Here is a 16,646-nt window from a genome sequence, read left to right on the forward strand (position 1 = left end):
TAATGATGCCCCTTTAGACCACTTGCTGTCAAATAATGATCTAAGCGATTAAAGTAGCGCATTAGTTTCAAAACTGAAGCAGGAAACAGGTTTCTGTGGTTCGTCTGGTCTGTCGCTGAATTCAGAAAAACTGTTTGAGTGGGCTGTTTTACCAAAACCCCCAAACAGCCAAATGCTGACAGCTGAAAGTCATTAGTATCTGGTATCTTAGCATTAGTAGCTCATCTTTTCATTAAGTAGATATAAAACAAAGTGTTATTGATTCATTAAATTCACCCAATTTAAGTTTACTTATTGTGAACTTATCAAACAGTGAGGAGAAGTAGGTCCACAATGATCCAGAATGAACTAAATTGAAAGACGCAGAAAATAAATCATGAATGAAGTAAAAAGAAGAAAATCAAGTCTGGATTAACACCCTGAGTCCCGCGATCCTGACTGACTTTACTGTCTTTCAGAGGCTCTAGTAGGTTCAGTTTTAGGGCTAGAGTGAAGACACAGATATCATATGAAGGATATCATGATGTCAGACATCATGTCGGGAAGGAGGCTAAATAACGCTCCAAAGTTGGGCAAAATTTTAGCGAGGAAAAACTGGCATGGCCATTTTCAAAGGCGTCCCTTGACCTTTGACCTCAAGATATGTGAATGAAAATGGGTGCAATGGGTACCCACGAGTCTCCCCTTTACAGACATGCCCACTTTATGATCATCACATGCAGTTTGGACAAAAACATGCTGTTTTTTTCATACAGTATAAATGTGTTATTTTTGCCTATTCTAACATGATGTGTTTGAATATTTCTGCATACTGGGGTCCCTAAACAGTCTTGAATTACATAACATTGTGTATCACTGTAAAGCTGAGACTCTTGTGGATCCAATGAGCCCAACTGTATTCATGTGTGATGATGTTAGTCCCCATAGTAGCCATTTCATTGTAGTGAGACCATTTGACCTCACTGTATAAAACGACCTGTGGTGACCTCTAGGATAATCACAGCCTCATGAAACTTTACAGCCACAACCTAGAGACCTAGAGCATTCAGAGGATGGATGGCTTTCCTAGGTAGACTGACAATAAGGAGGTTTCTGAGCAGTTACCATAACAGAAGTGATCGCCATCTAATTGCTGAAAAATACAATTATCTCAAAATGACAAAAGCTTTTGATACCAAATCAGAGCATGACTTTTTCTACGGTGTTCCTCAAGGACTTGGCGTCTTAATGTGGAACTTTGGAGGGATTATTGATCATTTTTATCAATTTTCGAGTGGTAAAAAATGGTTAAATTTAGCCCCAAATCTGTGTAACAAATGATATCAACCCAAAATTTGCTGAAACAACTTATGAGACATAATAAAGCAAGGGGATGGACATCATATACTTATATCTTAATGTTCTAAACCATTATACACTTTTACAAATCATTTAAAGTAATTGATTTATTACATTAATTAATGTTCACTTCTGATTTATGACTAGAACAACTTGACACACAGTGCTGAGCTGCATCTCAAATTAACCTTCAGGTTCCCAGCTTTCAGATGATGTACACCACTTCTATGTGACATCTGCTGTTGACCTGCTGTCTCCCCCTAAAGACCCCCTGTACCCCCCTAAAAAAAGACTAAAACTGGTCTATTGTGGGTCTCAGAGGGTTGATAGAATGACCCAAAGCAGCCACATGGCCACAGTGACACTAAATAATGTTGTTGTTACATCTGTGTTCTTCACTTATTGAATTAATCTAACAAAGGTAACTTAATATATAGTAATATTCATAAACAATGAGGAAAGGAGGTTTAAAGTGGTCCAGAATTAATTAAATCAAGAGGCCGAAAGTGTCCTAAATATAAAAGTGAATGATGAATAACATAAAAAGTAAGAAGAAGATACGGTTGTCTGAGGAGGTTTGGGGGAAATTTGCAGTTTTCAATGGTCCTCTACTTACTCCACAGACTGGAGAGAACACTGCTGGAAAAATATTATAAGATATTTTAAGACCCCACACCAGGAAAAATACAAGAACACAAGCTTGACGTGTTGAAGATAATGTGGCTCAATAGAGGCAAATCATTTTCATATTTTCTGGGACTGCCCCAAACTGAGTTTATACTGGAAAGGTATTCATAACTCATTAAGCACTGTATTTAAGACTCAAATACCTCTGAACTTGGAGACTCTTTATCTGGGCCACATTTTGTTTTTGAGACAGAGGAGTGATATAAAGCTGCTGCAGGCCCTTTTGGCGGCAAGTAAAAAATCTATCACAAGAAGGTGGCTAAATCCAGTACCACCTACATTGGATGATTGGTATGGAATAACCCTTGAACTATTTCAAATGGAAAAGTTGACTTACTCTTTGAGGATCCAAAAGGGCAAATTTGACCAGATTTGGAATAAATGGATCGAATTTATAACCCCCATAAGAGTAGACTTTGTATGACTCCACTGACTTTTTTTCTCTTTTCTTCCTTTCCTCTTCTTGCTGAGAATAATAAGAATGTAATGTAAGCTCCCTTGGTTCTAATGTATATAGTTATGTCTTTAATAGAGTGTGAGATAGGCATAGGTAAGAAAGCTAAATGTAACTGCTGATAGTTTGATGGAGAAGTATGCATGGGCATGTAGGCTGTATACGCGTGAGTATGCAAGTGAATATCGATGTGTGTAGATGTGTATAATCTGGACTTGTGGAACGGTTTACACGGCCACGTACTTCAGAAAGTGAGGTTGGAGGACCCACAGTTCTCCAAAAGGCTGAGTTGACTCACAAGTACTGTGGCATCCGCATGCTTCTTTTCGGGCATATGCATATAGACTGTACATGTATATTAAAATGGGAAAAGAGTTAGGTATAACTATCTGTAAAGTTTGATATACACTGTGATAACGCCTTTTCCAAACAAAAAGAAAATTTTAAAAAAAGTAAGAAGAGGAAGAATTAATTAATGTGAAAAGACTGTGTTAAACACACTGATCACATAATGTTTGTTTCAGGCTGTTGAGGCATCAGATCACTGAACAAGATAATGCAAAGATAACATAAGATGGAAACTCGCAAACATGCCTTGCACGAAGGATGTGGTCATATATCAAGAAATGTGATAATCACACTTGCCAACAAAGCAAACTGCTGTATAAAATGATGATGCCCCTTATAAACTTTTACAAATCATTTAAATTAATTAATTAATTATATTAATTCATGTTCACTTCTATGTGACATCTGCTGTTGACCTGCTATCTCCCCCTAAAGACCCCCTGTACCCCCCTAAAAAAAGACTAAAACGGGTCTATTGTGGGTCTCAGAGGGTTAATAGAATGACCTAAAGCAGCCACATGACCACAGTGACACTAAATAATCTTGGTGTTACATCTGTGTTCTTCATTTATTGAATCAATCTAACAAAAGTCACTTAATATATAGTAATATTCATAAACAATGAGGAAAGGAGGTCTAAAAGGGTCCAGAATTAACTAAATCAAGAGGCCGAAAGTGTCCTAAATATAAAATTGAATGATGAATAACATAAAAAGTAGGAAGAAGAATAATTAATTAATGTGAAAAGACTGTGTTAAACACACTGATCACATAATGTTTGTTTCAGGCTGTTGAGGCATCAGATCACTGAACAAGATAATGCAAAGATAACATAAGATGGAAACTCGCAAACATGCCTTGCACGAAGGATGTGGTCATATATCAAGATACAGACGTGGACAAAGTTGTTGGTAACGTTCCGTTAAAGAAAGAAAAACCCACAATGGTCAATGAAATAACTTGAAACTGACAAAAGTAATAATAAATAAAAATGTACTGAAAATGAACTAATGAAAATCAGACATTGTTTTTGAATTGCTGTTCAACAGAATCATTTTAAAAAACAAACTAATGAAACTGGCCTGGATAAAAATGATGGTACCCTTAACTTAATATTTTGTTGCACAACCTTTTGAGGCAATCACTTCAATCGAGTGATTTCTGTAACTCTCAATGAGACTTCTGCACCTGTCGACAGGTATTTTGGCCCACTCCTCGTGAGCAAACTGCTCCAGCTGTCTCAGGTTTGAAGGGTGCCTTCTCCAGACTGCATGTTTCAGCTCCTTCCACAGATGTTCAATAGGATTTAGATAAGGGCTCATAGAAGGCCACTTCAGAATAGTCCAATATTTTGTTCTTTGCCATTCTTGGGTGTTTTTAGCTGTGTTTTGGGTCATTATCCTGTTTGAGGACCCATGACCTGCAACTGAGACCAAGCTTTCTGACACTGGGCAGCACATTTCGCTCCAGAATGCCTTGATAGTCTTGAGATTTCATTGCACCCTGCACAGATTCAAGACACCCTGTGCCAGATGCAGCAAAGCAGCCCCAGAACATAACCTAGCCTCCTCCATGTTTCACATTAGGTACAGTGTTCTTTTCTTTGGATGCTTCATCTCTTCGTCTGTGAACATAGAGCTGATGTGACTTGCCAAAAAGCTCCAGTTTTGTCTCATCTGTCCAAAGGACATTCTCCCAGAAGCTTTGTGGCTTGTGAATATGCATTTTGGCAAATTCCAGTCTCGCTTTTTCATGATTTGGTGTCCTCCTGGGTCGTCTTCCATTAAGTCTACTTTGGCTCAAACAGCGACGGATGGTGCGATCTGACACTGATGTACCTTGACCTTGGAGTTCACCTCTAATCTCTTTGGAAGTTGTTCTGGGCTCTTTGGTTATCATTCGTATTATCCGTCTCTTCGATTTGTCATCAATTTTCCTCTTGCGGCCACGTCCAGGGAGGTTGGCTACAGTCCCATGGACCTTAAACTTCTGAATAATATGTGCAACTGTAGTCACAGGAACATCAAGCTGCTTGGAGATGGTCTTATAGCCTTTACCTTTAACATGAAGGTCTATAATTTTCTTTCTAATCTCCTGAGACAACTCTCTCCTTAGCTTTCTGTGGTCCATGTTCAGTGTGGTACACACCATGACACCAAACAGCACAGTGACTACTTTTGACCCTTTAAATAGGCAGACTGACTGATTAAAAGTTTGAAGACACCTGTGATGCTAATTACAGGACACACCTTAGTTTAATATGTCCCTATGGTCAAACTATTTTACATCTTTTCTAGGGGTACCATCATTTTTGTCCAGGCCAGTTTCATTAGTTTGTTTTTTAAAATGATTCTGTTGAACCACAATTCAAAAACAATGTCTGATTTTCATTAGTTAATTTTCAGTAAATTTTTATTTATTATTACTTTTGTCAGTTTCAAGTTATTTCAGTGACCATTGTGGGTTTTTCTTTCTTTAACGGAAGGGTACCAACAATTTTGTCCACGTGTGTATGTGATAATCACACTTGCCAACAAAGCAAACTGCTGTATAAAATGATGATGCCCCATCAGACCACTTGCTGTCAAAAAATGATCTAAGCGATTAAAGTAGCGCATTAGTTTCAAAACTGAAGCAGGAAACTGGTTTCTGTGGTTCGTCTGGTCTGTCGCTGAATTCAGAAGAAATGTTTGAGTGGGCTGTTTTACCAAAACCCCCAAACAGCCAAATGCTGACAGCTGAAAATCATTAGTATCTGGTATCTTAGCATTAGTAGCTCATCTTTTCATTAAGTAGATATAAAACAAAGTGTTATTGATTCATTAAATTCACCCAATTTAAGTTTACTTATTGTGAACTTATCAAACAGTGAGGAGAAGTAGGTCCACAATGATCCAGAATGAACTAAATTGAAAGACGCAGAAAATAAATCATGAATGAAGTAAAAAGAAGAAAATCAAGTCTGAATTAACACCCTGAGACCCGCGATCCCGACTGACTTTACTGTCTTTCAGAGGCTCTAGTAGGTTCAGTTTTAGGGCTAGAGTGAAGACACAGATATCATATGAAGGATATCATGATGTCAGACATCATGTCGGGAAGGAGGCTAAATAACGCTCCAAAGTTGGGCAAAATTTTAGCGAGGAAAAACTGGCATGGCCATTTTCAAAGGCGTCCCTTGACCTCTGACCTCAAGATATGTGAATGAAAATGGGTGCAATGGGTACCCACGAGTCTCCCCTTTACAGACATGCCCACTTTATGATCATCACATGCAGTTTGGACAAAAACATGCTGTTTTTTTCATGCAGTATAAATGTGTTATTTTTGCCTATTGTAAAATAATGTGTTTGAATATTTCTGCATACTGGGGTCCCTAAACAGTCTTGAATTACATAACATTGTGTATCACTGTAAAGCTGAGACTCTTGTGGATCCAATGAGCCCAACTGTATTCATGTGTGATGATGTTAGTCCCCATAGTAGCCATTTCATTGTAGTGAGACCATTTGACCTCACTGTATAAAACGACCTGTGGTGACCTCTAGGATAATCACAGCCTCATGAAACTTTACAGCCACAACCTAGAGACCTAGAGCATTCAGAGGATGGATGGCTTTCCTAGGTAGACTGACAATAAGGAGGTTTCTGAGCAGTTTCCACAACAGAAGTGATCGCCATCTAATTTCTTAAAAATACAATTATCTCAAAATGTAAAAAGCTTTTGATACCAAATCAGAGCATGACTTTTTCTACGGTGTTCCTCAAGGACTTGGCGTCTTAATGTGGAACTTTGGAGGGATTATTGATCATTTTTATCAATTTTCGAGTGGTAAAAAATGGTTAAATTTAGCCCCAAATCTGTGTAACAAATGGCATCAACCCAAAAATTGCTGCAACAACTTATGAGACGTAATAGAGCAAGGGGATGGACATCATATACTTATATCTTAATATTCTAAACCATTATACACTTTTACAAATCATTTAAATTAATTAATTAATTACATTAATTCATGTTCACTTCTGATTTATGACTAGAACAACTTGACACACAGTGCTGAGCTGCATCTCAGATTAACCTTCAGGTTCCCAGCTTTCAGATGATGTACACCACTTCTATGTGACATCTGCTGTTGAACTGCTATCTCCCCCTAAAGAACCCCTGTACCCCCTTAAAAAAGACTAAAACTGGTCTATTGTGGGTCTCAGAGGGTTGATAGAATGACCCAAAGCAGCCACATGGCCACAGTGACACTAAATAATCTTGTTGTTACATCTGTGTTCTTCACTTATTGAATCAATCTAACAAAAGTCACTTAATATATAGTAATATTCATAAACAATGAGGAAAGGAGGTTTAAAAGGGTCCAGAATGAAATAAATCAAGAGGCCGAAAGTGTCCTAAATATAAAAGTGAATGATGAATAACATAAAAAGTATGAAGAGGAAGAATGAATTCAAGTGACAGACTGTGTTAAACACACTGATCACATAACGTATGTTTCAGGCTGTTGAGGCATCAGATCACTGAACAAGATAATGAAGGTAAAGATAACATCAGTTGCAGACTTGCAAGCAGGATGTGGTCAGATATCAAGATACTGTAGGTTGGATTCACACTTGCCAACAGAGCAAATTTCTGTATAAAAGGGTCGACTTGACACTCCAAGAAGAAAGACAAGTCAATTGTCTTGCTGGCATCATGCATGCTCTGCACAAATTTCTGCTTTTTCATGTTCTGACATGTCTCGGACTAAACGGTAAGATGACCAAATCTGAATATTATTCTCCAACTGTTTAATAAGACATTAACCTAACTTTGATGTTTACTTATTTTAGCAGATGGGAGTGAAATCATCAACGGGGTAAAAGTCGAGGAGGGATCGATGCAGTATATGGTCTCGCTGCAGAACATCTATAAAAAACATGTATGTGGAGGATTCCTCATCAGGGAAGACGTTGTGGTCACTGCTGCGCACTGTAATGCTTTGTGAGTTACATTTCCTCTTCCAGCAATCTTTGATTCATGTAATTACAAGTCAAATTAAAAAGACTTCAAGATATATTAACCGACTTTCTTTTTTTTTAAAAGACCTATATTATTCATCATTTTCTACTGTTGTTGGCACAATTTTAGGAAATTTACTGACAACCTCTCCATGATCTTTCGTTCAGGGGAGTTACATCTGTTGTTCTTGGCACCCACGATCTCAAGAAAGAAGAAAAAGAAATAAGAAGAGATATTAAACAGAGATGCAAACACAAAGATTATTGGGATGTAGAGTATGGTAATGACATCATGCTCCTCAAAGTAAGTATACTCAAGTGACATCATACTTTTATGGGGGGATCAATTTTTTTTAAATGATCAGCTCCATATTCCAACAATTGTTTGTTTAATTGAAGTCTGATGAAATTAGTTTGCTAGTTTTTAAGTTTCTGATTTTGTGTGTCTCCAGCTGTCTCAGGGGGCTGGACCGAACGACAGAGTAAAAACAATTCCACTTCCCACCTCTGAAATGAACACAAACTCAACGGAAACCTGCAGTGTAGCTGGATGGGGTTACACTATAACTAATGGTGGAGCTGTTGATGATCTGAGAGTGGTGAATGTGTCTATCATTGACCCACAAGTCTGTAAGGAGCAATGGCTTCCTTATAATTTTCCTGCCAACGTAATCTGTGCAGGTGGATACCCAACAAAAGAAGGATTCTGTCAGGTATGTTTTCTGTCTGTTAATAGAAAATGTCAGTTGGTATATAAATACTATAAACCAGGGCAGCCCTTTTGGTGCCTTTAGGCAAAATTTGGATTTGGATTTATTTGATGTATTTTATGTATGACCAGCGCCCGCCCATGCCTTAAGCCGGCCCTGCTACAAACATCTTAAATTGAATATTGATTCTTCCTCACAGGGTGATTCTGGTGGTCCTCTGGTGTGCAACGGGAAGGCTGTTGGTGTTGTCTCTTACAACAATGGAAACTGTAACTACCCAAATGTACCCAACGTCTACTTGGATCTATATAAATACCTTCCCTGGATCAATCAGAGCATCCTCGGAGACATGAAACATTATGAGTAAAAATCTTGCACAAAGTTTTGCTTCAGCATACATTCATTGTAATATGGAGGCAATGTGTTGTCTCAGATTGCTCTGTCAGTGTGACCAAAATTCTAAATAAAAGCTTATTTCAAATACCATGTTTAATTTTCTTCCGTAACAACTTCATCAGAAGAAACAAATTGTATTTAAGTGAATAATAATAATATCGAGATTCTACACTTATACTTAATATTCTGTCCATCTTTGAAATGATCAAAAAGACACACTTATTCTAAAAAAAAACACAACAACCTGTCAGTAGACTGATAGGACAGCCCGGATCAACAACGTGATGGCAAATAACAACCATGGATCAGATACTGTCTGGTCCATGCATGTTATTTGGACAATCCAAACATACGGGATCTTATTAATGACTTAATAAAGGCCGTGACAAATTACTCATTTTGTTTGGCAACACCAATACAAATAAAGCTGCAAAAAATAAGCAAAACTCTCTCTTCAAGTCAAGTCAAAGTTGTTTTATACAGCATGTTTAAAAACTACGATTGAGTATTAAGGGCCACATTGAGGAAAAAAAAAATAATCTGAGATTTCGAGAATAAAGTTGTAGGGACCTCACGAGACAAAGAGCCTTGGCCTACGTGGGAAACCAGAGTCCTGATCACAGCAGGGGACCTAACTGCCCACCTCTTGAAATTTCGCATCTACATCCCGGCTTCACCAAGGAAGCCGAGGACAACCGTTCTTCATCAAAGGAAACGAGCGCACCGCCTTTTCCTTCATTTCAGGCTGCTTTCCCCTCCGCTGCCACACGGAGGTCCAGCCTGCCGTTCATCAGCTGACGAGCTCCATAACGGCCCGTTATTGTCCGAGCCAGCGCGACGCCGCCGGACCAATTAACGACGATATACTCCACTATCGCCGAAGAAGCGATTCAAGTAAGAGGCTTGTGTCTGGGCAGAGACTAGTGAAATTGTATATTCCAATAAGTTAATAACTATTGTTGATTTATACTGAACGTACGGACCGCCGAGTCCGTCTGTTTGTTTTGTTTATTTTACTTGCTTTGCTTTGCTTTGCTTTGCTTTGCTTGTTTATGTTGCTTTGTTTACTATTGCTGACTGTCTGATTACTGTGTGCTCCTTGTGTTAGCTTCTGCCAAACGTGAAGATCTGTAGCTGTAGTTTATTATTAAAAGACCAGTGCACGGCTGACTAACGTGAGTTTGCCTGCCGAGCATCTGAGTAATAATAACCCAGCTAGTACATCTCTCGCGCGGCAGTTAGGATTCCTGCTGCTGCGGTGTTTACTGTTTTACTGTGTTGATTGTTGACCACTGTGTGCTCCCCGCCTTGGGTTTTCCTTGAGAAAGTCTTTGTGCTGCACCAGAGCGTCTCTTTTCCGTTCTTTTTCTCTTTCATCGACCGCGTGGGACTTAAACCTCCCGTTCGTACGCAGTCGGTGATTTCCGTGGCGCCTCCGCCACCAGAGTAACTCCTCCCTCGTGACGTAACCACTTACGTGGTGACGCCGCCTCGGGGTTTCCCTAACTCCTCCCTCACGTGACGTAACCACTTACGTGGTGACGCCACCTTGAGCTTTCCCTTGCTCCTCCCACACACGCACACACGTAGATACGCCTCCTCACGTTCCCACCTTACTGATCACGCGGGATTTTCACATCCCGTTTGGGCGTGATCTGTAACGTTCGAGGTGACGTCCACTTAGGGCGTCCTTTGCTCCTCCCACACCACACACACACACATAGACACTCCTCCTTCACACCTAAACACATACACATTTGCATTCACACACACATCTCTCTCTTACACACACATCTCTCTCCCGCACACACATTTTCTTTTGCTTTTGTGTTTTGTTTAATTCTAGTTTAGTGCTTAGAGCTGCGTTGTAGAACATCCATTTGTTTATTAAGTGTTGTTAATTAGTAATTACTGCTGTAATAACTGTTGATTTAGATTGATGTTGTTAGAGTGTTTATTGTTGATTGAGATCACTATATTTAAATAAATGGTCTTATTTTAAATAGCAGTTGTCTGTGTTTATTGTGCATTCATATTGTAATAACGGCTGGTTATGAGAGTTAGTGCTCGGATTCACCCTTCACCGTTCATCTCCTAAGTGTAAAGTAGTGTTTAAATACTGGCATTTGGAGTGAACAATCCCCTTATGAGACTGGATTAACGTTTTGGTTATTGGTCCCTGATTCCAGGGTGGTGCCCCGTTCATTATTAATGTTTATTGATAATTCTTACTAATAATAATAATTCTATGAATATTATTTATTAATTAGCTAATAACCAAACCTGTTCCATTTGTAAATCCCTTACAAAGTCATAATATTACGAGAATAAAGTCATAGGTTTATGAGAAAAAAGTCGTAATATTATAAGAATAAAGTCATAATATTATAAAGTAGTAATTGTATGTGTTATTTTAGAGGGGAAATAGAGCAGCGTGCCGCCTGTGTGAAAATGAGGAACGTGGAGCATCTTGTGAAGTTATACTTTAGTTTAGGTTTCACAAATAACAAAATACTTCATCTGTTGGCACATCAGCACCACATTATCATCAGCATCAGGACCTTGAAAAGATTGTGCAAGAAACTGTGTTTATTCCGAAGAAAGAACCACACGGACCTGATGGGGAAATTGCCTCTTTTATGGAGGAGGAAATTAATATTTTTCTCATAAAGTTATGACTTTCTTTTTCGTAATATTACAACTTTTTTTTCTTGAAATAGTATGACTTTATTCTCATCAAATAACGACTTTATTCTCGTAATACTACTGATTTCTTTTTCCCTCAATGTGGCCCTAATACTCTGTTGTAAAAAAAACACCGGAGTTGACCAAAGTGCTGAACATGTATATAATAAAAATGAATACAAAGCAAGCAACACTAAGAACAGAGTAAAAACAATAAACACATAATAGCAGTAAAAGAGTTGCAGCACAGCAGAAGATAAACTTAATCAAACGCCAGAAGGACTTAAATGTTTCTGTCGTCTGAGCAGTCTTAATATGATCAGGTAAACTGTTCCAGAGATTAGGGGCGGCCACGGCAAAGGCTCGGTCGCCTCTGTTTTTGAGTCTAGTTCTGGGGACATCCAGGGGCATCGGATTGGTCGACCTCATTGCTCTAACTGGAGTATGAAGGTGCAATAGTTCTGATTGGCAGCCCATTTAAATCCTTGAAAACAAGCAATAAAATCTTAAAATCAATCCATAAACGGACAGGAAGCTCCATTTTGTACTAACTGCAGCCGGCGAAGACGACTGTTCTGCACCCACATACAAAGAATTACAGTAGTCTAACCGAGAGGTAATAAAAGCATAACTCTGTCGAGGTCTTTGGGAGACAGATAGGCCTTTACCTTGGCTTGTAGTCTGAACTTAACTGACCTTATACACATACCAATACAACTGCACAACTGCACTGAGACAGAAATAATAATGTAAGCAATGGATTTGTAAAAGGTGTTGGTGATGGGGACACATCCCCATGTTCAGTCTGTCCAAGGTCTCAAGTTCACCACAGGTCACCCTTTTGTTCCTTCCATTCCTCCTTGTTCAAGCCAGCCGATTAGGCTGTTGTCAGGCTATTAAATAGGCGTTATCAGGGGCTATAAGCCTCATGGATGTGGGTCTGTAGGACCCAATATTAAGTGTTATCATGTAATCTCATGGTCGATCAGCGAAAGAAGGTATAAAAGAAGATGACAGCGACCTCTAGTAGAAGCTGAGGTGAGGTAAAACACACAGGGCAGGTGGGATGGTGGAGCATGGGTCAAACGAACACAGGACTTTCGCCCAGTACACTGGGGTTCACATCCTGTGTTGAACCTACAATGTTATTTTAAGCAAAAACATGATGTTTTTCCCAAAACTTAACCAAGTAGTTTTGTTGCCGAAACCTAAAAAGGTTGTAGATTTGTTGCCTAAACCTAAAGTGGAAGTTGTTTTGTGTTGAAAACTTAACGTTTCATTCAGTTTTACGACGCGTTAGAACGCGTTGCTTTTAAGTTTTGCGTGCCGCGGCCCACGTAAAAGGCGCCAGGGGTCTGCGGCAATCCACCCGACCCGTCTTTAAACACGGACCAAAGAGTCTAATGCATGCGCGAGTCAGCTGGTGCAGGCAAAACCCTGTGGCGCAATGAAAGTGAGGGCCGGCGCGTGCTGGCTGAGGTGGGATCCCGGCCCAGCGAGGTCGGGCGCACCACCGGCCCGTTTTGCCCGCACCGTCAGGGAGGTGGAACGTGAGGATCCGTAAGATGGTGACGAGAGGTTAACGTCACGCTGCCGCAAAGTGATATCGGTGCCGTTGTATCGGTGCATCCCTATTTACAACACAGTAGGGCCTTAATGACCCACATGGTGAACATTGGCTCATGAAATAAATGAGTGATAACAGCCTTGTGAACCTACTATTAGTTTAATAGGCCCTATTAGCTGACACACTCGGGACAGATAACACCTATTTAATAGCCTGATAACAGTCAGATCGGGTGCAGCCTTCAAGCTAGACGCAACAAAACAGCTCGGCAGCCCTAGATGCTCACTGTGTCCAGAGTTGTAAATAAAAAAATTTAAAATAAATGTGGAATGACTTGAGAGAAGAGGAGCAATGTGTATGTGTGTCAACATGTACTAATCACATGATGTATGTGCTTTGGAAACTTGCAAAATAGCATCACCGCCCATAGGATGTGGCTGGTAGTCGAGATAAAATAGATGGAAATCAAAGTGTGAAGTAATTCTGCTGCATAAAACAGGACGACTTCACAGCCCCGATACAACAAGTTGAGCATCCTGTCACCATGATGCACGGTCTGCGCAAGTTCCTGCTTTTACATGTTCTGGCATGCCTCGGACTAACCGGTAAGTTGCACAATCCGATAACCTTTTTGTAGCCTGCAAATGGGATATCAATATATTTCTTCTATGTTTCTAGTACCTGGGAGTGCAATCATACACGGGGAAAAAGCCTCAGAGAAGTCGATGCTGTATATGGCCTCGGTGCAGGAAAATAGACGACATAAATGTGGAGGATTCCTTGTCGGTAAAGACCTTGTGGTCACTGCTGGGCAGTGTGATGTGTGAGTTACATTTCCTCTTCCAGCAATCGTTTTTGTAAAAATAAATTAAAAATAAAATTTATACAAACTCCCTTTTTTTCAAAAGAAATGTACCATTTGTTGCTTTGTTTTGTGACCACCTCTCAATTATACATTTTTTTCAGGAATGTGAGAGAAGCAGATGTTGTTTTTGGCCATGATCTCAGGTTGGTAGAAAATCAACGGAAATACATTCTAAAGAAGTGCAAACACCCACGTTCTAAGGAGAAAGAATGGAATGACATCATGCTCCTCAAAGTAAGTATGTATTCATTCAACTCAGTAGTCCCTGATGACATATCTGGCATTTTTACAGTCAAATTATTTGCATTTGGTGGTTTGGTTGGTTCGATAAATTTAAAACAATTAAGTGTTATATCCTGTCAGGGTAAATGTAAAAAAGGTTGAAAAAACATATAAAAATATCCCTGAAATGGAATGATGTCATTTAAAACTCTAGCAAAAACACAACCAGTGCATATACTGTAACACTGTTGACAACAGAGTGCTGCAGGGATGACTTATTTTTGTAAGCCAACCAGGAAGTTAGCATCGCCCTGGTTGCCTCGACAAAATGTCTATGGTATTTTTCCATTGAATTTTGGATTATTGCAGAAAATAAGCTCCGTGGCAAACACATGATCATACTTACACATTTTGTTCAGCAAGATAATCTTCACAATGAACACCACTTTTAGGTTGTTGAAGTGTGAATGCAATCAGCAGAAGTAAAAAGCTAACGTTAGACTATAGACAAACTACCCCACGGTCGCATGAGTGTTGTGTATACACAACGAGGCTGTAAAGGCAGACGAGTCGGCGTGATGACGTTTAGTAGTCTCATTTAGCCACTTGTTAGCAACCGCCTTTTTTAAGACACGTAAAGGCTTCAAAATTCACAAGTGGGGTATTTATTGATGTATTTTATAAATAAAATTATAAAATAATAAAATTTGGCGAAGAAAAACTGTCAGGCCATTTTCAAAGGGGTCCCTTGACCTCTGACCTCAAGATATGTGAATGCAAATAGGTTCTATGGGTACCCACGAGTCTCCCCTTTCGTCAGCACACTGACACACTGACAGCTGTTGTTGCCTGTTGGGCTGCAGTTTACCATGTTAGCATTTGAGCATATTTGTTATGCTAGATGCAGTACCTGTGAGGGTTTCTGGACAATACTTCTCATTGTTTTGTGTTGGTAATTGATTTCCAATAATAAATATATTCATACATTTGCATAAATCAAGCATATTTGCCCACTCCCATCTTGATAAGAGTATTAAATACTTGACAAATCTCACTCTAAGGTACATTTTGAACAGATAAAAAAAATCTGTGATATATTTGCAATTACATATTTGAGTCGATTGACAGCCCTAGTAAAAACCCATTAAAAAAACCCATTGACTTCCAGACGAGGGAACTCATTTCATGGTTTTAGGATTCATTCTTGCACCACTCTATAACCTCCATTTAAATGATTCATCAGCTCCAACTTCTAGCAATTGTTAAACTGAAGTCTGATGAAGAGTAAGACCATGTTCAGACAGAGGGGCGGTTTTAAATGTTTATTTTCTGATTTTTTGTGTCTCCAGCTGGGTGGGGAAGATCGGCCGAACATTAAAGTCAAACCTATTCTCATTCCAACTCCTGACCTGAACATAACAGAAAATGAAAAGTGCCACGTAGCTGGATGGGGTTTCACTGAAACTAGTGGTAAATCTGTTGATGATCTGAGAGTGGTGGATGTGTCTGTCATCAACCCGAAACTCTGTAGGGATCAATTGCGCGGTCTTCCTGCCGATGTTATCTGCACAGGCAAGGGATTCTGTCAGGTATGTTTTCTGTCCTTTTATAACGGTTTCTATAAACATAATTTTGAATGAGCAAATCAAGATATTTCCTCCTCACAGGGTGATTATGGTGGTCCTCTGGTGTGCAACGGGATGGCTGTTGGTGTCGCGTCTTGGAACAGAAGAAATGCCGACTGTAACTACCCGGGTGTACCCAATGTCTACACGGATATCAAGAAGTTCCTTCCCTGGATCAACGCGGTTCTCAAGAAAACTGCTTGTAAAATATAACTATCGTACACAAAGCTTTGCTTCAGCACACTTTAATTGTATTTGGGAGGAGCAGTTGTGTCTGAGTCGCTCTGTCAGTGTTTTCTCCTTAACAGAAAGGCAAAATAATAATAATAAAAAGTCTCAAATATAATTTTCTCTTTTCTTTATCAGAATACACAAATGGTACCAGTAACTTTATAAAAATGAACATGTATTTTTATGCACTTCAGATGAAAAAAAGGGGCAAAGGTCAGCCACTTTAGTCACTGTGTGTGAACGTCTCTGGCCTCTGGTCCATAAGATAAGATCAGTTCTCATGACACTTCTCTTGAAGACATGTCGGAGTCTGGTGTCTGTGTGAGCATCGAAACTGTGGTTACTGTGGTCCAGCTAGTTTGTCACACAATTCAAAGAAATGTTTGAGTGTCAAGTAGATCCACACAAAAGAGCCTTGGTGTTGCGATTGTTATCTAGCCTACTTCTAAAATATTTCCAAATAGAGTTGACTGAATATGGCCACTCCTTGTAAAAAACAATACCTCAT

General features: G+C 39.4%; 2 protein-coding genes and 1 long non-coding RNA gene across 3 annotated transcripts in view; all 3 read left to right on the forward strand.

Moving 5' to 3' along the window:
- The first annotated feature begins 7,309 nt into the window (after positions 1-7,309).
- On the forward strand, positions 7,310-9,314 carry LOC141767937 (duodenase-1-like). The gene is made up of 5 exons (XM_074635690.1): positions 7,310-7,590; positions 7,670-7,820; positions 8,006-8,141; positions 8,290-8,550; positions 8,747-9,314. Exons 1-5 carry the CDS (start codon positions 7,533-7,535, stop codon positions 8,912-8,914), a joined length of 774 nt encoding a protein of 257 aa, XP_074491791.1. The 5' UTR covers positions 7,310-7,532; the 3' UTR covers positions 8,915-9,314.
- Positions 9,315-10,308: 994 nt separating this feature from the next.
- Positions 10,309-16,646, forward strand: part of LOC141767947 (uncharacterized) — a 65,335-nt gene continuing 58,997 nt past the window's right edge. The window contains exons 1-2 of the long non-coding RNA XR_012593967.1: positions 10,309-10,439; positions 10,498-10,612. This is a non-coding gene — a long non-coding RNA (uncharacterized LOC141767947). The remainder of the gene's footprint in view (positions 10,440-10,497; positions 10,613-16,646) is intronic.
- Positions 13,641-16,264, forward strand: LOC141768600 (granzyme-like protein 1). The gene is made up of 5 exons (XM_074636992.1): positions 13,641-13,800; positions 13,874-14,018; positions 14,162-14,294; positions 15,632-15,871; positions 15,950-16,264. The coding sequence occupies exons 1-5, from the start codon at positions 13,740-13,742 to the stop codon at positions 16,118-16,120; spliced, it is 750 nt and encodes a 249-aa protein (XP_074493093.1). The 5' UTR covers positions 13,641-13,739; the 3' UTR covers positions 16,121-16,264.

This window comes from Sebastes fasciatus, chromosome 5 (assembly GCF_043250625.1).
Source record: "Sebastes fasciatus isolate fSebFas1 chromosome 5, fSebFas1.pri, whole genome shotgun sequence".
In the NCBI taxonomy this organism is placed as follows: Eukaryota; Metazoa; Chordata; class Actinopteri; order Perciformes; family Sebastidae; genus Sebastes; species Sebastes fasciatus.